Source organism: Sturnira hondurensis, unplaced genomic scaffold (genome assembly GCF_014824575.4).
Source record: "Sturnira hondurensis isolate 20B ecotype Veracruz unplaced genomic scaffold, ASM1482457v3 Scaffold0000256, whole genome shotgun sequence".
In the NCBI taxonomy this organism is placed as follows: domain Eukaryota; kingdom Metazoa; phylum Chordata; class Mammalia; order Chiroptera; family Phyllostomidae; genus Sturnira; species Sturnira hondurensis.
In genome coordinates this window covers 2846623-2872980 of record NW_028072887.1, presented here as the reverse complement: position 1 = coordinate 2872980, position 26358 = coordinate 2846623, and the positions used below count along the sequence as shown (strand labels likewise).

General features: G+C 39.5%; 1 protein-coding gene and 1 pseudogene across 1 annotated transcript in view; one reads left to right on the top strand and one right to left on the bottom strand.

Annotated features, from left to right (window-relative positions):
• Positions 1-3615: 3615 nt before the first annotated feature.
• Positions 3616-4118, bottom strand: LOC118975544 (ubiquitin-40S ribosomal protein S27a-like; annotated as a pseudogene).
• Positions 4119-9467: 5349 nt separating this feature from the next.
• The window catches only part of MCM6 (minichromosome maintenance complex component 6), a 49547-nt gene continuing 32656 nt past the window's right edge, over positions 9468-26358 (top strand). Inside the window, exons 1-7 of the mRNA XM_037028137.1 lie at positions 9468-9666; positions 12907-13053; positions 14780-14890; positions 18755-19004; positions 20955-21120; positions 21396-21541; positions 23046-23196. Of these exons, the coding sequence (XP_036884032.1) occupies positions 9560-9666; positions 12907-13053; positions 14780-14890; positions 18755-19004; positions 20955-21120; positions 21396-21541; positions 23046-23196 (1078 nt within the window). The 5' untranslated portion in view covers positions 9468-9559. The remainder of the gene's footprint in view (positions 9667-12906; positions 13054-14779; positions 14891-18754; positions 19005-20954; positions 21121-21395; positions 21542-23045; positions 23197-26358) is intronic.

Genomic DNA, 26358 nt, shown 5'->3' with positions numbered 1-26358 from the left:
TGAACTCCTTGAATTTGACCTTATCTAAGAAGCACTTTATCTGTCCTTCCATTCTAAATGAAAGCTTTGCTGGATAGAGCAATCTTGGCTGTAGGTCTTTGGATTTCATGAGTTGGAATACTTCCTTCTAGCCCCTTCTTGCCTGTAAGGTCTCTTGAGAAATCCACTGACAGTCTGATGGGAACTCCTTTGTAGGTGACTGTCCCCTTATCTCTTGCTGCTTCTAGGATTCTCTCCTTCATTTTAATCTTGGCTAGTGTAATTATGATGTGCCTTGGCGTGTTCCTTCTTGGGTCCACCTTCTTTGGGACTCTCTGAGCTTCCTGGACTTCCTGGAAGTCTGTTTCCTTTGCCAGATTGGGGAAGTTCTTTACTATTTGTTCAAATAAGCTTTCCACTTGTTGCTGTTCCTCTTCCCCTTCTGGTACCCCTATAATTCGAATGTTGGAATGTTTAAAGATGCCCTGGAGGTTCCTAAGCCTCTCCTCATTTTTTTGAATTCTTGTTTCTTCCTTCTTTTCTGTTTGGTCATTTTTTCTTCCTTCAGGTCCACTCCATTCATTTGAGTCCCAGTTTCCTTTCCATCACTATTGGTTTCCTGTGCATTTCTCTTCATTTCAATTAGTTTAGCCTTCATTTGTTCCTCTAATCTGTGACTAAAATCAACCAGTTTTGTGAGCATCCTGATCACCAGTGTTTTGAACTGTGCATCTGATAGGTTGGCTATCTCTTGGTTGCTTAGATGTATTGGCTCTGGGGCTTTGAGCTGTTCTTCTTAAGCCATAATATTTTGGTCTGTTTGTACCTGTTAGGTATGAGGGGTGGAGCCTTAGGTGTTCACCAGGGTGGGGCAACCCAGTTGCTGGGTTGTGATGCTGTATGTGGGGGCAGGGTCAGAGAGGGGCAATGGTGTTTGTTCTACTCTCTCTCAGATTTCAGTCCCCTCTGCTGCTTCCTGCAAGCAAACCACGCCCTGCTGGTGCTGGCTCCCAGGTGTGGGGGCCTGTGCACCCTCCAGGACCCTGTGGGTCTGTCCATCAAACTCTCTATGAGCCTGGGAGCTTCTCCTGCCACCTCGACCCTGAAAGTATTTCCAATTGGTGCTTTTAGGCTTTAATTCCTGGTGCTGGGGCCCTGGGTATGCAGTCTAGCTCACTGGTCGCTCCTTTGCCTGCTTTATCTATGCAAGAATGTGTGACTGCGGTCCACAGCCGCCTTGTGCCCTCACTGGGTCCGCCCGTTGCCACCCCACGCCTGGGATCTGCCAACCGCCTGGGTCAGTCAGCCCACTTTTTTCTGCGAGACCCCGCTCTGCCAGCAGCTTGCTCTGCCCTTCTTACCGGTCTGGCGGAATGGTTCATTGTTGTCGGACTTCTGTACCGTTCAATTTTCTGTGTTTTGGTTGCTTTTTTGTTACTAAAACTTTGTTGTCTTTAAACTTGGTTGTGCGAGGAGGCAGTGTTTCCACCTACGCCTCCATCTTGGCCAGAAGAGTGTTTACAAGTCTTTGTGTAGACATGTTTTCATTCATATTAGGTAGATTTTTTAAAATAGTTTTTTATTTATTTTTAGAGACAGGAAGGGAGAAAGAGAGGGAGAGAATCCTCAATGTGTGGTTGCTTCTAATGTGCCCCCTACTGGGGACCTAGCCTGCAACCCAGGTACGTGACCTAGACTGGAAATCAAACTGGCAACCCTTTGGTTTGCAGGCTGGTGCTCAATCCACTGGGCCACACCAGCAACGGTCATATTAGGTAGATATTTACAAGTGAAATTTCTAGGTTATATGAGAAGTGTGTTGAACTTTATGAGGTACTGTCATACTGTTTTCTAAAGTAGAAAAAAATGTACCATTTTGCATTTCTAACAGCAATAAATGAGACTTGAAGCTATTTCATCTCACACCAACACTTAGGAATGTCAGCCTTTTAAGTTTTAGCTGCTATTATGCTTGTTTTGTTGTATCTCACTGTGACTTTAATGTGCATTTTTCTATTAATGATGTTGAACATCTTTTCATGTGCTTATTGGCCATAGTTTTTGCTCATTTTTTTATTGGGTTAATTGTCTTCTACTTGAATTATAAGAGCTCTTTACATACTGGAATGTGATCCTTTGTCAGATGTGTGTGTTGGCTCCCAGTCTGTGGCTTACCTTTTGTTTTTTTCTTTTTAATTTTTATTGTTGTTCAAGTACAATTTTCTGCCTTTTTTTCTATTTTCTTTAACTGCACTGCCTTATAAAGAACAAAGGTTTTTAATTTTTCAGTTGTGTTTTTTGTGACTTTTAAGAAATTTCTACCTAACCCAGTGTCACAAGTATTTTCTGTTATGTTACCTTCTATATTTTTAGTAATTTGATCATTTATTTAGGTCTGTGATCCACTTCAAGTTAATTTTTATATATCATATATATTAAGTGCAAGATTATTCCCCAACTCCCACATAGATATTTTGTTGATCCAGCACCATTTGTTGAAAAGACTATCCTTTCATTGTTGAATCACCTTGGTACTTTTTTAGAAAAGAGTTGACCATATAAATATAGGTATATATATATATATATATATATATATATATATATGTTGGTAAATTTTTATTTCTTTCTTTTTAAAGAGAGGTGGAGAGAGGGAGAAAAACATCAGTGTGTGGCTGCCCCTCATGTGCCCCTTATCGGAAACCTGGTCTGCAATTCAGGCATGCTCCCTGACTGGGAATCAAACCTGTGACCCTTTGCTTTGCAGTCTAGCACTCGATCCACTGAGCCACACCAGCCAGGGCTCTTTTTTAAATTTATTTTTAGAGAGAAGAAGGGGGCAAGGAAGAAAGGGAGAGAAACATCAATTAGTTGCCTCGTATACATGCCCTGACTGGGGACTGAACCTGCACCCTAGGCACGTGCACTGACCAGGAAGCATATCAAACTGGCAACCTTTCACTTTGTGGGTTAACACCCACCCAACTGAGCCACATTGGTCAGGGCAGTAATGTTATTTTTAACACTTTGCTTTTTTTCCTATCTGCTTTTAAAATAAGCAAATTACATACATTGATAGATTATTTGAGTTTTAAAGTAATAATTTTTCTACTTTAGTCAAATTGTTATAGAAATTTCCAAATTCATTTCTCTAGTATTTAACATTCAGCCAGACATATCTCTGTACGAATGTTCTTTAAAGCTCTTCTAACAAAGAAGAGTTGATCATGCCTCAAGGAATTGCTGAGCAGAGACAAGTTACAGGAATTAAATAAGATTAGTTGTCTGCTTTCTTAAATAGAGTAACTTAGAACATGCTTTATGCCCTGACAGACTCCTGCATCTGGGCTGTCACTGGATCCAATTTGGCATAGCTAACTTTTCCTGTTTGAAGGAAAACCATTGACTTAACAAACATAGTTTTATTGCTGCTCTGACTGGTTATTAATCATAGCCTCCACATATTCAACTTAGTAGTTCCTTCAGAACCAGACCTAATTGAATTTTACACTTGTGAGAAGCATTAAAATGCTAATTGCAGAATTCTTTTGTATTCTTATTGCTGGCACCAGAATATTTAACAAGGCAAGCAGACATGGTAGGTGTTGAATATATATACAAATTGGATTTTGAAAATGGCTACGTGACTATCATTTGAAATGCTGAAGGTCGTTTTAGTGTTAGTTATCTTTCATTAACCCTTATTCAATTACTTCCAATTTGTTGAAGCAATGGTTCAAACAGCACTTGCTATAATAACATTTGTCAAAGTGGCTGGCCATAAAAACTCCAGTACCACATTCATCTGAAGGGCATTCCCAATGAGGGCTACTGATTTTGCTGTTCTCATCCACTTTGCAGCATTCAGGACAGCCGGCTTAACCTTCTTTTATGCTGCTTCTTGGCAGTGGTGCAAGACTTCTTTTCTTAGCACCACCATGAAGTCTCAACACAAGGTAGAAGGTATACTCCTTTTGAATGGTGCAGTTAGACAAAGTATGTCTATCTTTCGGCTCACCAACAAAGATCAGTGTTTGCTTATCGGGAGGAATTCCTTCCTTATCCTGGATCTTGACCTTTACATTTTCTACTGTATCCAAGGGTGCCATCTCGAGAGTGATGGTTTTCCCTGTCAAGGGTTTTCACAAAAATCTACATCGTGGTGGTGGTTCCACTGCAAATGGTGGATCAGAAAAACTGAAATGCTGAAGGTTTTGTTACTTGTTTTAAGGTGATAGGAAAGTAAAACCTTTCTTGAATGTTTTTAAAGAAACCTATCATAGAAGAGCATCCTAAAAGATCAGTTCACTAGAATTCCTTACCTTTGCCCTGAAGTTTCCACTGCACTACTTGCAAAATGCATTGTGGGTTAAAGAGAGATTTCGTCCATAACATTTTTACAGCTGCCCCACTTTTTATAAGGCCTTCAAAAAGTATAATAATAATAATAATATTCTACTTTATTTTACTTTCCAAGTCTAGAATACATGGAAATAACTACTAAATAGAATGCTGCTCTGACCTATCTGGAATGCTGTCAGGTTTGAGTGGTGCCTAGAACAGGAGAGGGCACTTAAACAGGCCCAGGTTGTGGTTCAAGCAGCAGAACCCACAATTTTAGTGGTCTCAGTGGTGAGAAAAGGCACCATGTAGAGTTTATAGGGGACCCCAACAGAAGAAACAACATAGATCCGTGGAGCAAGGCTATGTTATCTGCATCAGAGAACTATATACCATTCAGTAAATAGCCTCTGGCTTGCTAAAAGGTTGTGGTAGAGATAGAGCACCTGACTATAGTACATCAAGTGAACATGTGGCCAGACCTTCCCATTATGCTTTGAGTTCTGTCAGATCCATCAAATTATGAGGGTCAAAAGCAGTCCATCAGAAGATAGTGGTTGGTACATCTGGGACTGTACATAAATAGAAAATAGCCTAAGGCTGGATAATCAGGACTCCCAAAGCTTGTCATTAACTGCTATTGCTTTGATGTTTCTCAGCTGAAACTTACAGCCATGTGTGGGGGTAGAGGGGACAAAGGAGACTCCCTTAAGGCCAACTGGCAGGGGAGGAAAAGGGCCATGTTTGGCTTATGGTTGGACTGACTTCGCAATTGGCTGCTGCTTATTGGTTGCACTATTACTACTCAAGGATGTCCTTGAAAGACTAGAAGTCCTCCCAATGGACAGTGCTTCTGGTTATCGGTTTTTGTGGAAGAGAAGTGGCAGAAGGTAAGACTATGCGTACATTTGTGGACATCAGTGAATGGCAACGCTGATTAGTCAGAGGCCAGGAAAGAATAAGATTGGAAATCTGGGGATAAGGAAGCTTATAGAAAAAGTATAGAAATGGATCTATGGGAGTAGGCACAAAATGTAAAGATCTTAGTATCACATGTTAATTAATGCCCACTAGAAAACATCCACCACAGAAGAGGCAGTGGTAGAGTGGTTTAACCAGAGTAGCCAGGTGGCAGAGAGAGGGTATGGGCCCAGGGTGATTTCCACTCACCAAGGCTGATCTGATTACACTGAGCTCCAGTGTGGAACCATCTCTTAAGGAGACCAACCATTCACTTTTTTAGCAAGTTGATTACATTGAACCTTTCCACCCTGGAAAGGGCAATTCATCTTGACTCAATGCATACTTCAGGTATGGATTTTCCTTCCTGCCCATGAAGTCTCTTCCAGTAGCAGTACCCATACGGTTACAAAATTTGATGCACCAACATGGGATCTCACACTATGACTCTTGACTAAGAGTCCCCACTTTATAGCCAAGCAGTAGAGACAACATTGTGGGATCTACTGATTTGAGGCATCCAGCTGCTGGTTAAAAATATATGATTTTTTTAGCCCTGGCTGGTGTAGCTCAGTGGATTGAGCGCGGGCCTGCGAACCAGACGATCGCGGTTCAATTCCCAGTCAGGGCACATGCTTAGGTTGCAGGCCAGTTTCCGGCAGGGGCCAGTTCCCTGCAGGGGATGCATGAGAAGCAACCATACATTGATGTTTCTTTCCTCTCTCCTTCCCTTCCCCTCTAAAAAGATAAATAAATAAAATATTTTTTTAAAAAAAATATATATGATTTTTTTAGGCCTGGCCATAGGCAATTACAAAGATGTGACTTGGCAGGCAGGCCTCACAGGGCAAAGCTCCCCTCCCCAAACCAAAGTTGGTACACAGCCAACGCACTGCAGTCTCTGAAGAGAGGCGAAGTCAAGGACTCAGACTCCTTTGGCTGTCTTCATACATTTGCATTCATTCATTCGTAGGTCTCCTTATCTGAGGCTTTGAGCAGAAATCTTCAGGTACCTCTGGGGAGACCTGTTTGTTGAAGAGAGGATCAGGAAACCTTGAAGATGCTTTTTCCCACTTCAACTTAGTACCCAGTACTCATCCATTCTTAGCCATTCCCCCTTACCGCAGGATCCATAAAACTGCCAGAGCCTTTTGTTTGAGGTTTCCTCAACAGTCACATCCACCACCATCATTCCATGAGGGGAAACAGAACCTTTCCCTGGTTTTAGTTGTTTGCATATCCATTGCAGTAAATGATTAAAAACTTATTAACGCTTTCATTTTGGGCTTGTTGCTTTAATGAGCTATTTGGCCAGTTGATAACAGCTCCTTCCAAATTCAGCTGAGCTCCTGACACTGATCCTATTAGATAGGGTCACCCAGAAGCTTTAAGTCATATAGAGGGAACTTTTCAAGGATCATCCAAAATGCCAGTGTGGATATATTGTGCAAGGAGGGGATATGACCTAACCAGGACGTGGTATATACCTTAAAATCAACAACCTCTGTAAGATACATGGTCCATTAGGTAGAATACAAGGGTCCAGGATACGAAAGGTGGACAGAGTGGCCCTGCTTGCCATCTATTCCAGTGATTCACTTGGGAAATGTGTGCTCCCTTCCCTACAGCTTGAGGCTCTGCACCTAGAGATCCTGATTCCCAGAGAGTTACCACTTCCACTGCAAGAACAGAACACCATAAACTTGAAACTACAGCTGCCACTCTGCCGTTTTATGGTCCTCAGGCCAGAAATCAGGAGACAAGGAAGAGTCACGATACTGACAGGTTTAATTGACCTGATAAGCAGGAGGGAGGGCAGCTGCTACAAAGTCGGGGTTGGGGGTGGGGGAGAATACTTGACACCAGATAATACAGTAGGGCTTCTTTTCATACAACCACTCAATTTTAGCCATGGCCTGAGAAAGGTATGGTGACTAAAGGCTTAGCCCCCTCGGGAATGTTTGTTTCCCCACCACATAAGCCACCTAAACCAGCAGAGGTGCTGGCTGAGAGGAGAACCTAGAATGGGTGGAAGAGAAGTCATAATGAGTATCTGTTGTAGACTAATGATTAGCTCCAGTAGCAAGGGCTGTGATTAATCCTAACCTCCCTTTTACAAGTTTCTCTACAAAAAGAGCCAACTAGGATCCAGGAGGTGCTATACCCAGATGCAGTGGAGTTACTATACAAAGTAAGTGGATTTGAAAGGTGCAAGGGTGAGCTGTCGTGGATGCTGTGATGTGCCACCCAGATACCCTTATTCAGGACTTAATTCCCCACAAGCTGCTAGGAGTGTTGGCTGTTGAAGGCTCATAGCCATATCCCCATCTGAGAATTGCTTTTGACCAAAATAAACTGTTATACCTAAAGTTGCACTTCTTCCCCAAGGGCAGCCTGCACCTGGTAACTCATTAATGCAGGAGTCAAAGGCCCAGTCCCTATGCCTTTATTTGGGATAACTTTATGGGATCATCTGACCTCCTGAGCTCCCAGTAAGATTGGCTTAAATCTTCCATACAACCACATTGCAGCTCAACTTCTCCCTCTATCCAGTCATGTGAAAGAAACCATTAACAAAATAAAAAGGGAACTCACTGAGTGGGAGAACATATTGGCAATAATATATCTGATAAGGGGTTAATTTGCAAAATATAGAGAACTTATACAACTCAACACGATGAACACATACAACCCAATTGAAAAATGGGCAAAGGGCCTAAATAAGCACTTCTCGAAAGAGAAGGTACAGACTGGCCAATAGGCACATAAAACTATGCTCAGCATAACTAACCATCAGAGAAATGCAAATTAAGACCACAGTGAGGTATCATCTCCCACCTGTGGGAATGTCTATCATCAATAAATGAACAGGTGCTGGTGAGGATGTGGAGAAAGGGGAACCTTTTGCAGTATTGGTGGGAATGAAGATTGGTGCAGCCACTGTGAAAAGGAGATACCTCAAAAAATTAAAAATGGATCTACCTTTTGACCCAGCGAGCCCACTTCTGGGAATACATCAAAAGAAACCTGAAACACTAATTTGAAAGAATATATACACCCTTATGTTTATTGCAGCGTTATCTGTTCCTGCCAAGATCTGGAAACAGCCCAAGTGCCCAACAGTAGATAAGTGGGTAAAAAAAGCTGTGGTACGTTTACACAATAGAATACTCCTTGGCTGTTTAAAAAAAAAAGAAAGAAAACTTTACCTTTTGCAACAGCATGGATAGATCTGGAGAGTATTATGCTAAGTGAAATAACTGTCAGAGAAAGACAAATACTGTATGATCTCTTCTATATGGAATCTAATGAATAAAAGAAACTGACAACAAAATAGAAACAGAGGCATGGATAAATGGGACAGACTGACAGCTGTGGAGTTGGGAGACTGGATGAAAAACTGAAAGGATTAATCAAAAAACATGTACACAGGCACAGTCAAGTGTGGTGATAGCCAGAGGGAAATGGGGTGGGAGGAAAGGGTAGTAGAAAGGAGGGGGAAGTGGAGATGGAAAGAGACTTTGAGGGGAAGGGCACAGGAAGCAGTGTGCAGATGTTTTATTTTGTTGTACAATTGAAATCTGTATGGTTTTGTGAACCAATGTCACCCCAGCAAATTCCATTTTTAAAAGATGCCAAAATACACTAATTAAAATGATAATAAATACAATCATAAAAAATTTAATTGAAAAAAATCAAGTGTTAAATATTCCGCTGATTTTCCCAGGTCAACAGTAGCAGAACAACTATGTCAACTCCTCCCTCCCCCATTCCCAGTACTGTATATACTTCAGTGTTGGCTCTCTTAGTTTTACCGGCTCGTTTATAGTTTATTTCCTCCAGTTAGACGGCTCAAGCAGGACATCAAAATCTTAGTCATTTTTCTCGACCTGGAGCCTTAGCCTTCGGTTCATTTAATGCAAATGGAATGACTTGAAGAACGTTTGAAAAGACACCCAAACAACCAACCCTGTTCCAGAAGCTAAATCCTGCAGGACCCAACCACACTACGCAGGCGCAAAGGCAGAAGCTGGTTTTTCTCTGGGTCTTTGCATTTGGCGCGAAATCCCCGCTCCGTGGGCGGGGCGAATGAGAAGCGGCGCTCATTGGGCGGACTTGGCGCGAAATTCCCTATTTCTTGCACCGTGATTGGCTCCGGCTGCCCCAGGACGGGGAGGCGGGCCTGAGGAGCGGCAGAGGCGCGCGCAGAGCGGCGGCGTGGGGGTAAAGCAACTCTTGGCGATCGAGTGTGGCATTGGTGGCACCGAAGCGCCCGGCAGCGATGGACCTCGCGGCGACAGCGGAACCAGGCGCCGGTAGCCAGCACCCAGAAGTCCGCGATGAGGTGGCAGAGAAGTGCCAAAAACTCTTCCTGGACTTCTTGGAGGAGTAAGTCGCGGGCTGCCCTTCGTTGCGGAACTTCCCGAGCCGCCCCTCCCCACTTCCGGAGCCCGGGAAGCGTGGGGCTGGCGCATACTGGGGAACCGAGGGGTCGCACGTCTTGTTGAGCGGTCCGCGGCCCGCCCCCCACTTGGGGCTAAACCAGGCCGTTGCGAGGCGCCTGAGATGGGCTGGGCCGGTTTCCAGGGTTGAAATCCACAGCGAGCCCTTCCTTAAACTCCTATTCTGCTTAGCGCCCCAAGCTACGAGCTGTACTCCCATCATTTATCTTCACAATCTGATTACTTGTGCAAAGACTGAGGTGCGGGGAGGGTAAGTAACTTATCCCGCTAGACCACTGGTTGGCAGGTTCGAGCAGGAGGCCGAACTGACATTGGAATCCTGGCAGAGGCCTGATGGAGCCAGACAGCCAGGACCCTGGTGTTGTGGGCACCGAGGGCCCTGGCGGTCCAAGCAGTCTGTGGAGATGAAAGTACTAGAATGGATTCTGTGGTTTGACAGATGCTCGGGTGAGCCCTGCCCTGCTTAAAAGACGCTGAACAGGCGCCGTCCATCCCTTCCTTTCCTTCCAACCTCCACCCCCCACACACAAACTTTTATTCTTTTTTTCTTTCAGTTGCCTTCTGAGCTCCTGGCCTCTCTTAACCCACTCTCTCTCCGGCTTTCCACCACTGCCACCAGTTGCTGTTCTTATAGGTGCAGATACTCACTTTTAGAGGATGGGCTCTGCTGCCTCCAGCGTGAAGTGTAAACATTTTGGAATGTCCTATGAAATGCTTTTTTCTGTTATGGTAAAATATGCATAGCATAAAATTCACCACTTTAACCTTTTGTAAGCATAGAGTTCAGTGACATTCTCCTTATTATTTGGGCAACCATCATCACCATCTCCAGAACTCTGCCTTTTCTGCATCCATTAAAGTTGAACTCCGCACCCATTAAACAATGACTTTCCTTTTCCCCCACCCTCAATACTTGGCAATCTCCATTATCATTTCTGCCTGTAAATCTACCTCATACACTTGGAGTCATACAGCACTTGTCCTTTTGTGACCAGCTTATTTCACCTAGCATGTCTTCAAGGTTCATCCATGTTATAGCATGTGTCAGAATTTCCTTTTTAAAGCTGATTACTACTCCATTGCATATATATACCACATTTTGTGTGTTCATTCATCTGTCCATGCACACTTGGGTTGTTTCTACACTTTCATATTTGTGAGTAATTCTGCTGTTGTATGTACTTAAAAAACCATAATTTTATTTATATTTCTCTACCTTTGGCAATGCCTCATATCTCCTTTGTGAAACTGTAAACCTTTCAGGCAGCACCAGTCCTTTCTTTATGTTCGCAGGTCACCATTTTCCATTATAGCTGCTAATAGAACTTCTTGTCTCTTTACCTGTCCACTACTTCATCTTCCATGTAAATCCCATCCTTGCCACCTCATCGTAGTGCAAAGGTCCTCAATTCATGTTTCATTTCAGCAAGTAATATAATCATTACCTTTACAACTTTGCACTTACCATACACCTAGATGCTAGGAATAATAATGATGTATTTCATTTGGGGAAAATGTTACTCCCTTTCAAAATACAGTCAAACCTCAGTTCTCCAAAAATGCAGTTCCCAACCAAGTCGTTCACAGAAAAAATGTCGTGGTTGTCTTAACAAAACTTTCGGTCTTAAGTTTTTTATTTGACAGCCCTTTCGTGCTGATACCTGGTATAATCAGTCACTCATCTCTCAGGTAACAAAGGAGATTTGGTTTTTGAACAAATTGCTACTTGAAAAGTTTCCCAGAACAAATTAAGTTTGAGAACTGAAGTTCCACTGTACCAACTTTGATTTGCCATTGCATATGGAAAACGTCCAAGTTCTCCACGGCTCTTCTTTTTGGTTTCTTCCACAACCAGTCCGTTATCCACACTTCTCCCATCGCTTGTCTTTCTTTCAACTGATAAGTCTCAAGGCTGAATTCTGGTGTTTTTATATGTATGGAGCCTTTCTAGATGTTAGGTTGAATTAGTAGTCTACCCTATCACTTTTTTGTACTTCCTCCTTCCCCCTCCTTTTAAAAAATTTTATTGTGGAAGAAACACTTATGAGATGTACCCTCTTAACAATTTTTTAACTGTACAATAGCTTATTGTTGAGTGTAGGTACAATACAGTGTTGTTAGAACTCACTCATTTTGCTTGACTGACATTTTATACCTAGGTTAGCATTTTCCCCTTCCTTCAGCCTCTGGCAACCACCATTCCACTTTTTGATTATGAATTTGACTATTTTAGGTACCTCATAAGTAGAATCATGTGATATTTGTCTTTCTGTGTTTGCCTTGTTTCACTTAATATCCTCAAGTTTCATCCATACTGACACATTGAAGAATTTCCTTTTTTTAAGGCTGGGTAGTATTTCATTGTATGTGTATACTACATTTTCTTCAGTCGTTTGTGTTGGACATTTCAGTTATCTTGTACCTCTCTGTAGTAGGAGTGTCTCCTATGAGAGTGTCAACCCTAGGGCAGGAACAACACTCACTTCATCTGCAGCTTTTGGTGTAGATAGATGTTGTTCAGTTAATATTTATTAGAGTTAGAACATGCTATATTTGAAGGAGGAATTGATTTTGCTTCGAAACTAATTTTCATATGTTAAAAAACAAAAAGCAAATGTATTTGTATGATACTCCTTTGGGGGGAAAAATACCAGCTTTATTGTGTGTGTGTATATGTGTACTTTTTTTTCTCTGGTTCTTAAACCAACAACTAATCTGTCAGTTTTCCCTACAAAAATCGAATCTTTAGGCTTTGACCTGAATTTCTTGATTTAAGTTCCTAATTTTAGTGATACATGACAATAATAAACTAATAGTTAGCATTGTTAATTAGAAAATATTAAATGAAGAATTCAGGTTAAAATCTGAACACCCAGTGTTTCTGTGTTCTGGCTCTGCATAAAACATTTCACTGGTATTCTCTCATTTAATCTTCACAATAATCTTATAAGGTAAAGTGATGTCCTGATTTGTTTTGTTCTGTTTTCTTGTGATTTTTTTTAAAGGGGAGGGACAAGTTTGGAGAGGGTAAGTAACTTGCCCCAAGTTACACAACTTACTAAAATAGGTCTGTCTCACTTCAAGCTGATGATCTTTAACCAGTGCACCCAATTACCAGGCGGATTTTTCTTTTTACTGTCTAATTATTTCTTACATATATCTGCAGATTCCAGAACAGTGATGGAGAAACTAAATACTTGCAGTTAGCAGAGGAGCTAATTCGTCCTGAGAGGAATACATTGGTTGTGAGTTTTGTGGACCTGGAGCAATTTAACCAGCAACTTTCTACCACAATTCAAGAGGAGTTCTATAGGTATGGCATTTAGTCATCTCTACTTTAAATAGGCGTGGAGCCTGGGAGGCCAGCTCTTTTTGGACTGTAAGTGTTCATTTGTGAGGCAGAAGGGCAGCTGTCACAGAGGCCCTTTGATACAGCCAGTGGTCATTTTAATATTTCTCTGAACTAATTTAGGCCTTTCTGGAGCCAAATATTTTTCACATGCAAATATTAAAAACTTTTGTTTTCTGTATAGTTTGCCTAAGCTTTAGGAGGACCATTTACATTGTGTCAGGCATTCAATGCTATTGCTGTCATTCATTTGATTTCCCATTCCCACTCATGCCGTAGGTGTTTTGAAAAAGTGTGTGGATCTTCTTAATCAGGGACACCTTTTCAGCAATGGCATTGTTCTTTTAAAATTTAATCTTTTCTTACTATAAAAGAATGTTGGAGAAAATAGAGAAAAGTAGGGAAAGTTAAATCATCTGTACATTTGTAATCCCACCACCCACAGATAACCTCATCTACAGGTTTATGGCAGCAGAGTTCTAAGAGCTTTGTAGGTCTACAACTGCAGTGTTCTGACGATCTCCTGGCACATTTTGATATATTTCTGTGCCTCTAATTATTGGCATCATTACAGATAGAGCATCCTGCCCTTCTCACTTAACAGTATAACATTTTTTTCATGGCATATAAAATCCCTTAAAAATATTTTATAGCTGATTGGTATTTGGGGGGCAGAAATTAATAATTATTAATAATTATTTAATAATTTAGGCTTAAATTTTATTTTTAATTGCTATATAAAACAAGAAGGATTTTCTTACACAAATCTTTGTATTTGGATTAAATAAATATTACAATCTGTATAAATAAAATTAGGTTAAAATAAATATTGTGGACCATTTTGAAAGAAACAGAGACCCAGGAGTGAGGAAACACAGTCCTGTTCCTTTACCTAGTGGACTGGGAAATGGAGGACTTGTCTCCATGTTTCTGGCTATATTTGACCATCAAGAAATGTTGGAAAGATAAGCAGCAGAATTGACTGTGAAAGCATGCAGCAGTAAAAGTTCTACTGACAAGAGGGAAGTAGAAAATCAGGGTTGGTGATTGAAAAACTATCTCCATACCTCATGCACAGGCCATGGAGCAGTTCTGTCTCATGAAAGTAGGTAATTTTTCAAAGGACTTCAGACCCCACTACTTAGACCAAGCTGCAGCAGCTATTGTGGACTTTTATCCAGAGGACATGTGCCACTTAAGTCTAATAAATCAAATGGGACATTTCTGCCATTTTCTGATGTACACACATTCCTTGCCTGACCTCATCCATTTCTTATCAGTTAAGCCTAGAAAAATATACTATACTTGGAAAGGCCGCCTTGCTAAATTGTAACAGCACCCCTCACCACCCCAGATTATTCAGGTAGAGTCTTCGACACGGAAGTGGCCTGCATTGTGGTTGCTAAATGATTAGGTAAAGATCATGGATATTCAGACAAAGCATTTTATCTTTGGTGATTGTGCTGCCTTAGATCTACTTGTGGTGGGATAGGAGAGGATTGAAAGAGGCTCCTAAACCTGGACTAGGTAACATAAGTATCCTGCATAGTTAAATTCTAAGGCTTGGTTGTAACCAGATGAAATTAATAGTCTCGGCTGCTGGCAAGGATGAAAGGGGAATGAGGCCTTGCTAATAATAAGCCTCATGAAGATGTCAGTTGATCTTTTTTTATTGTTGTTTGCTTTTCAGAGTTTATCCTTACCTATGTCGGGCCTTAAAAACCTTCGTCAAAGACCGTAAAGAGATTCCTCTTGCCAAGGATTTTTATGTTGCATTCCAAGACCTACCTACCAGACACAAGTAAGAAACCCTTCTTTGAAAGAAAAGGACTTTACCAAATAGTGTAGGCATTAACTTAATTGTCAGGAAACTCAGGAGGTTATAGTCTTAGATTTGAAAAGTTACGCCAAGTTATCCAAGAAGTTTTAATATTGAAGAAATACATTTTTCTAGTGAGATGGGGTAAGAAGTAAATGGAATGAAGTAATTCTGAGTGTTGTCATATTTTAGGATTCCTTTTAGGGGACATTTGGGGGAAAATTAATCAAGTGGGAGAATTGGAAAACAGAACAGTCAGAAATTTGTGAATTGGTAGGCAGTTTTGTCAGAATTTTTTTTGTTTTTTTTTTTTAAGAATCTTTGTTGTATTTTTTCTCCATTACCATATAGTTCTCATATACCCGCTTCCCCCAAGTAATCACCACACTGTTGTCCATGTCCATGAGTCCTTTTTCTTTTATTGCTCAATCCCCTCATCCCCACTAGCTGTCATCCTGCTCTCCATCTATGAGTCTGCCCCCCCCGCCATTTTCCTTGTTATTCCAGTTCATTAGATTCCACATATAAGTGAAATCATTTATCTGTCTTTATCTGACTGGTTTATTTAATTTAGCATAATGTTCTCCAGGTCCATTCATACTGTCACAGAGCATAAAATTTTCTTTTTATGACCAACTAGTACTCCATTGTGTAAATGTCTTATAGTTTTATCCACTCATCTAATGATGGGCACTTAGGCTTCTTCCATATCTTGACAATAACACTGCAGTGAACATAGGGGTACTTATGTTCTTTTGAATTAGTGTTTTGGGTTTCTTTGGGTATATTCCCAACGTGGAATAGCTAGATTGAAAGGCAGGTCCATTTTTAATTTTTTGAGGTATCTCCATACTGCTTTCAACAGTGACTGCATCAATTTGCATTCCCCTTTCTCTGCATCCTCACCAACACTTGTTTGTTGATTTATTGATGACAGACATTCTGGCAGATGGAAGATCTCTCATTGTGGTTTTAATTTGCATTTCTCTGGTGGTTCAATGACATTGAGCATCTTTTCATATGTCTATTGGCCATCTGTATGGCCTCTTGGATAAGTGTTGTTCAGGTCCCTTGCTTGTTTTTTAATTGGGTTGTTTGGGGTTTTGGTGTTGAATTTTTTAAGTTATTTATAAATTTTGGGTATTAACTAACCCCTTGACAGATGGGTTGGCAAATATGTTCTCCCATTCTGTGTGTTGACTTTTTATTTTGTTGATGATTTTCTTTGCTGTGCAAAAACTTTTTAGTTTGATGTAGTCCCATTTGTTTATGTTTTCTTTTGTTTCCTGGGGAGATATATCCGATAAAATCCTGCTACGAGCAACATCCTAGATTTTGCTACCTGTTTTCTTCTGCGATTTTTATGGTCTGGGGTCTTAACATTTAAGCCTTTAATCTATTTTTCCATTTATTCTTGTGTGTGGTGTAAGAAGATGGTCTAGTTTCATTTTTCTGCACAGATCTGGCCAATTTTCCCAACACCATTTATTGAATAAACTCCTTAGTCCATTGTATGTGCTTACTTCCTCTCAGATATTGACTCTAAAGGTGTGGGTTTATTTCTTGGCTCTCTATTCTGTTTCATTGACCTATGTTGTCTGTTTTTATTCCAATTCCATGCTGTTTTGATTACTGTGGCCTTATAGTATAGTTTGATATTTGGTAGTGTGACTCCTCCGACTTTGTTCTTTCTCAGGATTCCTATTGCTTTTGTGGTTCCATATAAATTTCTGAAATATTTGTTCTAGTTCTTTGAAATACATCATTGGAATCTTGATAGAAATTGCATTGAATCTGTAGATTTCTTTGGGTCATATGGACATTTTAACGATGTTAATTCTTCCTATCCATGGATAATGATATTTTTTCCACTTACTTGTACCTTCTATTTCTTTCTTCACTGTCTTCATTTTCCAAGTACAGGTCTTTTACATTCTTGGTTAGGTTTATTCCTAAGTATCTTATTCTTTTCGTAGCAATTGGGAATGGGATTGTTTTCTTAATTTCTCGGTTAGTTTGTTGTTGGCATATAAAAATGCAACTGATTTTTTGGATATTAATTTTGTATCCCGATACTTTGCTGAATTCATTTATCAGTTCTAGTAGTTTCTTGCTGCAATGTTTGGGGTTCTCTATAGCATCATGTCATCTGCAAATAAAGTTTTACTGCTTCCTTTCCAATATGGATGCACTTTATTTCTTCTTCTTATCTGACTGCTGTGGCTAGGACTTCCAGTACTATGTTGGACAAAAGAGGTGAAAGCAGACATCCCTATCTCATTCCCAATCTTAAGGGAAACGTTTGTGATTTTTGCCCATTGAGTGTGGTGTTGGCAGTGGATTTGTCTTATATGGATGGCCTTTATTATGTTTAGGTATGTTACCTTTAGTCCCACTTTGCTGAGAGTTGTTATCATATATGGGTGCTAGGTTTTATCAAATTATTTTTCTGCATGTATTGATATGATGATCATGTGGTTTTTATCCTTCATTTTGTTTATGTGGTGAATCACATTTATTGATTTGTGAATGCTGTATCAACCTTGCATTCCCAGATAAATCCCACTTGATCGTGGTGTATGATCTTTTTGATGCACTGTTGTATTTGGTTTGCTGATATTTTGTTGAGGATTTTATCGTCTGTGTTCATCAGGGATATTGGCCTATAATTTTCTCTCTTTGTAGTGTCTTTATCTGGTTTTGGAATTAGGATAATTCTGGCCTCATAAAATTAATTTGGGAGCCTTCTCTCTTGAATTTTGTGGAATAGTTTGAGGAGAGGTGTTAGCAGTTCTCAGAAAGTCTGGTAAAATTTCCCTGTGAAGCCATCTGGACCAAGCTTGCTTTAGTTGGGAGTTTTTTAATTACGTCTTCAATTTCAGTAGGTACAATCTGTCTATTCAGATTCTCTGATTCCTCCTGATTTAGCTTTGGAAGATTGTGTGCTTTGGGGAATTTTATCCATTTCATCCAGGTTGTCCAGTTTGTTGGCATATAGTTGTTCATACTTTCCTATAGTTCCTTGTATTTCTTTGGTGTCGGTTATTATTCTCCTCTTTCATTTATTTATTTGTGTCCTCTCTTTCTTGATGAATCTGGTAAAGGTTTGTCAGTCTTGTTTATCTTTTCAAAGAACTAGTTCTTGGATTTTTTTATCTTTTGTGTTGTTTTTAGACTATTTTATTTCTGTTCTGATCTTTATTATGTCCTTCCTTTTACTCACTTCGGGCTTTATTTGTTGTTAATTTTCAAGTTCCTTTAAGTGTAAAGTTAGATTGTTTGTTGGAGCTTCTTGAATTTTGATTTTTTTTAATTTTAAAGAAATATATTTTTCTAGCAAAATAGGATGGGGAAAAAAGTGAAGCAATTTTTGAGTATTGTCATATTTTAGGATACCTTTTAGAGGACATTGGGGATAAAATGTAATGAGAAAATTTGAAAACTGAGAACAGTCACAGAAATTCTGGAAATTGGTGGAAATTTTTGTCAGAGTTTAAGTGACATAAATTTTAAACAGTTTTTTCCTTTAGCAGTTATTTAAAGAGTTTACTGGAAGAAATTTAAGTGGTATTTTGAAAACTTAAACTACTGAAATTACTTGTAAAGTTTTACCAAGCTATTTAATATAAAATGGGTTTGTGAAGTAAAGAAAGTGTTTCTGAACTTTGAGTTTAAGAATTTTTCCCCATGATAACTTTACTATGAAAAGTAATACATGCTTATTTTGAAATTGTAGGTAAGCAAAAAAATTTTGCCTATAAAACAAAGATGAGATCATCCTGCGTTATAATTATTTTATTTCTTTGGTATCCTTTATTCACCGATGGTCCATCTGTCTTTAAACAGAATTCGAGAACTCACCTCATCCAGAATTGGTTTGCTCACTCGCATCAGTGGACAGGTAGTACGGACGCATCCAGTGCACCCAGAGCTTGTGAGTGGCACTTTCCTGTGCTTGGACTGTCAGACAGTGATCAAGGATGTAGAGCAGCAGTTCAAATACACACAACCAAACATCTGCCGGAATCCAGTTTGTGCCAACAGAAGGAGATTCCTGCTAGATACAAATAAATCAAGATTTGTTGACTTTCAAAAGGTATGTATTAACTTCTGTTAGGTCAAATTGAGCCTCTGCTAATAATTCACTCCTTGAGACCTGTAATTATTATTGAAAGCTTATATAGATAATGCTAAACTCAGTTTTTGTTTAAGTCAAAGATCATCCAATGTGACTACAGATTTAAGCCAATAGTTCTTAATGCCGACTTCGGTGATCAGTATGTAAATGTGTTGTAACCTTTAATAACTTGGATTGAAAACTCCTTCAGACTGTGACAAAATGTATTTGTTAAAGAATAAATAGTAACTATTATTATTAACTACAGTTAAGAAAACTTTAGAGAACTAGAAACTTGTTGGTGTAAGGCTTCGAGTAGGTAGTAAGGAGAGAGAAGGCGTGAATGATTAGGACAGGTGCAAATGCCATGCTTGTCAATAGCAATGAGGATTACCATGACTGAAGTAGAGGGGCCGAATAGCAGCTTATCTGAGATGGTTTGGTATGAGGCATGGAGGTACTTAGAGCCTTAACTATCAAATTGAGAGGTTTGGGCCTATCTTCATAAATAAGGGAAGTATATTTTTTAGGGGATATGAATTTTTCTTTTTAAGGGAAGATTAGTGAGACAATGGTTTATAGTATTTAACAGGAGATGACTAAAAATTAGGCAGTTGTAGTCCTGGGCAATATTTGGATGGGAGCAGTAAAAATGAAGGGCTGGCATGGGGTGGTGTCTGAAATCTCTGCAGGACTTAGTAACTCTGGGTCTTGCAAAAGGGGGAAGTTGCAATAGTTAAAGCATGGAAGAATGAGTACTAAAGTATTAATATTTAATTCAGTTTTTAGTCCTTACTTAGATTTCTTATATTAACCTGATACTTAGTTATAGGAAGCACATACTCTACCAACAACTCTGGGTAGGAAAAGCTTTATATTTTAAAAAGAGCGTGATATAACAATCCCATACAAACTATGAATGGATTGGGCCCTGGTTTGAAGGGGAAAAAATAAAAAACATCTGTAATAAAGGACATTCTTGACGATTGGAGAAATTTGAAGGTAGACTGGGTAATAACAGGCAAGGAAGTAAATATTATTTAATTCTCTTGGTGTGATAATGGTATTAGTTTTATAGGAGATTATTCTTAGGAGAGCAATGCTTAAATATTTAGGGGTGAAGTATCTTGATGTTTATAATTGGTTTCAGATAATTTATAATTTGTTTCATACAGTAAAAATGTGTGTCTAAGTAATGTTAATAGATGCATTGAGATGGATAGTATAAATTATGTGAAATTTTTCATTAAATTTTCCTGGAAGTTTAGAGGTAGATGGAACACAGAACAGATATTTAACTATGTAGTCAAACTGAACAAAGAAAAAAGAGAAACAGTGGTTTGGTTTTTTTGTTTGTTTGTTTAAGATTTTATTTATTTATCTTTATAGGGGAAGGGAAGGAGAGAGGGAGAGAAACATCAATGTATGGTTGCCTCTTGTGCATCCCCTGCTGGGAACTGCAGGCTTGTGCCCTGACTGGGAATCAAACTGAGGTTGTTGAGGAAACAGTGGGGTTTTGTTTTTTTTTAAGATTGTATTTATTTATCTTTAGAGGGGAAGGAGAGAGGAAGAGAAACACCAATGTATGATTGTTTTTCGTGCGTCCCCTGCTGGAAACTGGCCTGCAACCCAGGCATGAGCCCTGACTGGGAATCAATCACGATTCTCTGGTTCGCAGGCTTGTGCTCAATCCACTGAGCTACACCAGCCAGGGCCTGGAAACTGTTTTTTTTAATAAGAGTAAAAGTGAAGATTTTAAATAGGTAGCTTTTATAAAATTGAAGGGGGCTTTAGAGTACAGAATTTTTACATATAAAAAATCTTCAAATGGTAAGATAGTTTAGAATATGTCAATATTTGTGATATTTAATTTAGATTCTATGGCATTTGAACAAGATTTCTTACTTTTGGCTATTTGGCTTTGTTTAGGTTCGTATTCAAGAGACTCAAGCTGAACTTCCTCGAGGAAGTATCCCACGAAGTTTAGAAGTTATCTTGAGGGCCGAAGCTGTGGAGTCAGCTCAAGCTGGTGATAAGTGTGACTTTACAGGGACACTGATTGTTGTGCCTGATGTCTCTAAGCTTAGCACACCAGGTTGGTAATCTGAGGCTCAAATTCTGTTACCTGAACTGCAGACATCTACAATAGCTTCTTGTATCTTCCTTGTCTTATTTTTGGCTACTAATCAGAAAGTAAATAAGGAAGTCTGATGAGAATAAAGACAAATTGACTTTGCTACAAAAGATACTGGTCTGAAAAACATCAGCCTCAATGAAATCTTTGGACATATAGGTTTTGTTTATTTGAGCATTTCTGACTCTCAGCACCTTCAACATTTGAGATATGAAACAACTTATTCCATCTTTCAGGAGCACGTGCAGAAACTAATTCTCGCGTCAGTGGTGTTGATGGATATGAGACCGAAGGCATTCGAGGACTCCGGGCCCTTGGTGTTAGGGACCTTTCATACAGGCTGGTCTTTCTTGCCTGTTGTGTTGCACCAACCAACCCAAGGGTGAGTCTTAGTAGAATGGCGAAGCTTGAGAAAGACCTCCCCCATAGGCTGCCACAAAGTTAATAGATTTCTGAAACATCTGAGTTATCTAGTTAGTGTTAAAGGTGTGGAGTTGTTACATTTGACTTTTTAGTTTTGAAATCAAATCTTTTCATGTCTGTCTTTCTGACAAGGAAAAGTCTTCTTGTTTTCATATGTAAGAGATCATTGCTTTAAAAGCATTTATACAAATTATCCACTGAAGGGGGGTAGTTATTTAATTATCATGGTTCCTCATGCTCCTGGAGAAAATACAAATAGAAAGATTTAGTAATCTTGGAAGTAAAGTAAACTGCTTCTGAGAAGAATGAACCCCTGAGGTTATTATTGTTCAGAACTTAATTCTGTGTCCCAAATGGGAAAGCCTAAATGAAATCTTATACTTTCTCCAGGAGCATGAGAGAGGAAACATGGTAATTAAAAAACAAAAATCTCCACCATGGATAATTTGTACCGATGTTCTTAAAGCAATGAGCTCTTACATACAAAAAAAAGAAGACTTTTCCTTGTTCTGCAAAAAGACTTTTCCTTGTTCTGAACATAATACAGGGTAGAACAGAAGTGTATTTATAGTTGTGAGTACATGAAACACAGTTTATTCTTGTATTATTATTTATTAATTATTTTATTTTCCATACCAACAACTATAAACCTACTTTTTGATCTACTCTGTATTTTGTCACTTCATTTTCATCTTCATATCTTTGACTAACATTTGATTATGGCTCATCACTTGACCATTCAGATTTATTTAGGTAATAACACAAAATGTGGTGGTAGCTTTTTTATTGTTTTTAATTCACAAAACTAACAACAAACTCTTGAGGTTTTTCATTTACCAAGGCCTTACTAGTTTGTGGATTTGGGGTATTTTATTTTTTTAATCCTTGCCCAAGGATATGCTTATTGGTTTGAGAGAGAGGGAGAAATATCCATTGGTTGCTTCCTGTACGTGCCCCAACAGGGAATCAAACCCACAGCCTAGGTAGGTGAGCTGACCAGGGATCGAACCCACAGCCTTTTGGTGTGTGGGATAATGCTCCAACCAAATGAGCTACCCCAGGGCTGGAGATGTTTGGGGGTTTTTTTTGTTTGTTTGGGGTTTTTTTTTAGATTTTATTTATCTTTAGAGGGGAAGGGAAGGAGAGAGGGAGAGAAACATCAATGTATGGTTGCCTCTGCCAAGGACATACAGTGTATCATGTGTCCCCTGCCCCCAGCCTGCAACCCAAATACGTGCCCTGACTGGGAATCAAACTGTGATCCTCTGGTTCGCAGGCCCACGCTCAATCCGCTGAGCTACATCAGCCAGGGCTAGAGATGTTTTTTTTAAAAAAAACTATAGTCAACAGATTCTGCAGTTAACCTCCGAGACTATATTTTGTTTGTAATGAAGTTTATTCTCTTTCACATTATTTTGATTTTGATTGTTCTATGCTATTATTGTTCCTTCTCCATCTTTCAGTTTGGAGGGAAAGAGCTTCGAGATGAAGAACAGACAGCTGAGAGCATTAAGAACCAAATGACTGTGAAAGAGTGGGAGAAAGTGTTTGAAATGAGTCAAGATAAAAATCTATACCACAATCTTTGTACCAGCCTGTTTCCTACTATACATGGTAAGAATTTTATCCATCTATGGCATAAACTTGAAGTCCAAAGAAATGATTATAAAACAGCAACGTATGATTTCTTTAAACGGATCGTGAAAGTTTTTTAGTAGATTTAGAAGGGGTCTTTCCAAGTCATTTATAAAAGAGCAGATACATGATTCCACTTAAAATGGGGTACCGAGAAGAGGCAAATTCATAGGGACAGAAAGAAAGGAGATTACCTGGGGGAAGAGGAATGGGGGGTTCTGTTTGGGGCAAAGAAAAGCTGTAGACATTGATAGAGGTGATGGTTATAAAACATAGTGAATGTACTTAATTCCACTAAAATGTACACTAAAAATGGTTGAAATCAGGAAAAATTGTTGAAATGGTGAATTTTATGTATTTTATCAGAATTTTTTTAAAATGGAGAAAAGGACAGTCCTCTTTTTCTGGCTGTAGGACAGAACTGCACTTCAGTATATTCCAATATGCTAGTTTAATATCTGTTTTAATTTTCAGAGCTAGAGATTTCTTGATGTTCCTTGGTTATACCTGTCTGTACCATTGGTGGTCTCTTCAGTGTTTTCTTGGCTCTTGGTTGCTAGCTGCTCGCTATCATAAAAATTCCCTTGTATGTTGAAAGATATTACTGAATTTTCACGCCTCATGCTTTACCCATTTTTTAAATCCTTATTTTCCATTCTCAATTGGAGTTAGGGCAAGAACTCAAGATAATGGGTTTTTCTCTTAGGTACATATTTTTAAATCATTTACAGTTAACTTTTTCTATTTAAATGCTTAGTTAATGAAATCAAACTGAAATTCTTTATGTTAATAATCATTTATGGATTTTAGAGTGTCCTCCTTTCTGACAAATTGGGTCAGAATTTTGATGCTGCTTTACTTTTCCTATAAATTAAGCTGCATAATAGATTAACTCAATCATAGTGGTTTAGAATAACATTATCTTATCCAGTCTTGGGTCAGGAATTGAGAGAGATTTAGCTGGGTGGTCCTGGCTCAGTCTTTCATGAGGTTGCAGCTTAGACATCAGCTGGGGCTGCAGGATCTACTTCGGGGGCTCACTCAGTGGCCTACCTGTTAGTGTTGGTCGTTGGTTGCAAGCCTCAGTTCCTTGCCATATAAATCTCTTCTATAGGGCCCTTTGAGTGTTCTCACATCACAGCAGCTGGCTTCCTTTCCAGAGTGTGTCATCCCAGAAAGTAAATCAAGGAGGAAGCAAAATACTTCTCAGGACTTAGTCTCATAAGTTACGTACCTTCACTTGGACATACACTGTTTGTTAGAAGCAAGTCACTAAGTCTTGCCACGTTTAGGGAAAAGAGAATTAAGCTCCATCTTGAAGTGAGGAGTATCAAAGAATTTGTGGGCTATTTAAAAACTAACAGCCCTGGCTGGTGTAGCTCAGTAGATTGAGCTTGGGCCCATGAACCAAAGGGTCGCATTTCGATTCCTAGTCAGGGGCATATGCCTGGTTGCAGGCCAGTTCCGAGTGGGTGACGCACAAGAGGCAACCATACATTGATATGTCTCTCCCTCTCTCCTTCCCTTCCCCTCTAAAGATAAATAAATCATATATATATATATTTGACCTAACACATCTCCAACACATTTCTTTCAGAGGTCATGAGTCAGATGTTTTGTTTGTGGAATGGGTTATTTAATTTTATACTTTTACAAAGTGGATTTTGTAAGTGTGCCTAGCACTTTGTTGATGGAATTCACAGAAAGTCACAATCATAAGAACAGAAAACACTTCTAATAGCACATTTCTAAATATCCAGTGTTGTTTTTAATCATGCATTTTCTGTTTTTTAATATATTTTATTGATCATGCCATTACAGTTGTCCCATTCCCCCCCCTTCAGTCCCCTCTACCCTACACACCCCATCCCACCCTCATTCCCCCTCTTTAGTTCATGTCCATGTGTCACAAGTTCTTTAGCTTCTACATTTCCCATACTGTTCTTGCCTTCCCCCTATTTTCTCCCCACCGTCTATGCTACTTATTCTCTGTACCTTCTCCCCCACTTTCCCCCTCCCACTCCCCTGTTGCTAACCTTTCATGTGATCTCTATTTCTGTGGCTCTGCTCCTGTTTTAGGAGTCTGCTTAGTTTGCTTTTGTTTTAGATGTGGTTGTTAGTAACTGAGTTTGCTGTCCTTTTACTCTTCATATTTTTTACCTTCTTTTTCTAAGTCCCTTTAACATTTTATATAATAAGGGCTTGGTGAGGATGAACTCCTTGAACTTGACCTTATCTGAGAAACACTTTATCTGCCCTTCCATTCTAAATGAAAGCTTTGCTGGATAGAGCAATCTTGAATGTAGGTCCTTGCATTTCATGAGTTGGAATACTTCTTTTTAGCCCTTTCTTGCCTGTAAGGTCTCTTTTGAGAAATCAGCTGACAGTCTGATGGGAACTCCTTTGTAGGTGACTGTCCCCTTATCTCTTGCTGCTTCTAGAATTTGCTCCTTCATTTTAATCTTGGCTGATGTAATTATGATGTGCCTTGGTGTGTCCCTTCGTGGGTCCAACTTCTTTGGGACTCTCTGGGCTTCCTGGATTTCCTGGAAGTCTATTTCCTTTGCCAGCTTGGGGAAGTTCTCCTTTATTATTTGTTCAAATAAGTTTTCCACTTGTTGCTCTTCCTCTTCTTCTGGTACCCATATAATTCGGATGTTGGAACATTTAAAGATGTCCTGGAGGTTCCTAAGCCTCTCCTCATTTTTTTTTTTTTTTGAGTTCTTTTTTTCTTCATTCTTTTCTGTTTGGTCATTTTTTTTCTTCCTTCTAGTCCACTCCATGATTTGAGTCTCAGTTTTCTTTTCATCACTATTGGTTCCCTGTGCATTTTCCTTCATTTCACTTAGTGTGGCCTTCATTTTTTCCTCTAATTTGTGATTGAAATCAACCATTTCTGTGAGTATTCTGATTACCAGTGTTTTGAACAGTGCATCTGATAGGTTGGCTACCTCTTGGTCGCTTAAAAGTATTGGCTCTGGGGCTTTGATTTGTTCTTATAATTGGGCAATCTTTGGTCTGGTCACACCTGTTCTGTAGTGAGGGATGGAGCCTTAGGTGCTCACCCGGGCAGGGCAACCCAGTTGCTATGTTGTGATGCTGTATGTGGGGGCGGGGTCAGAGAGGCAACAATGGTGCTTG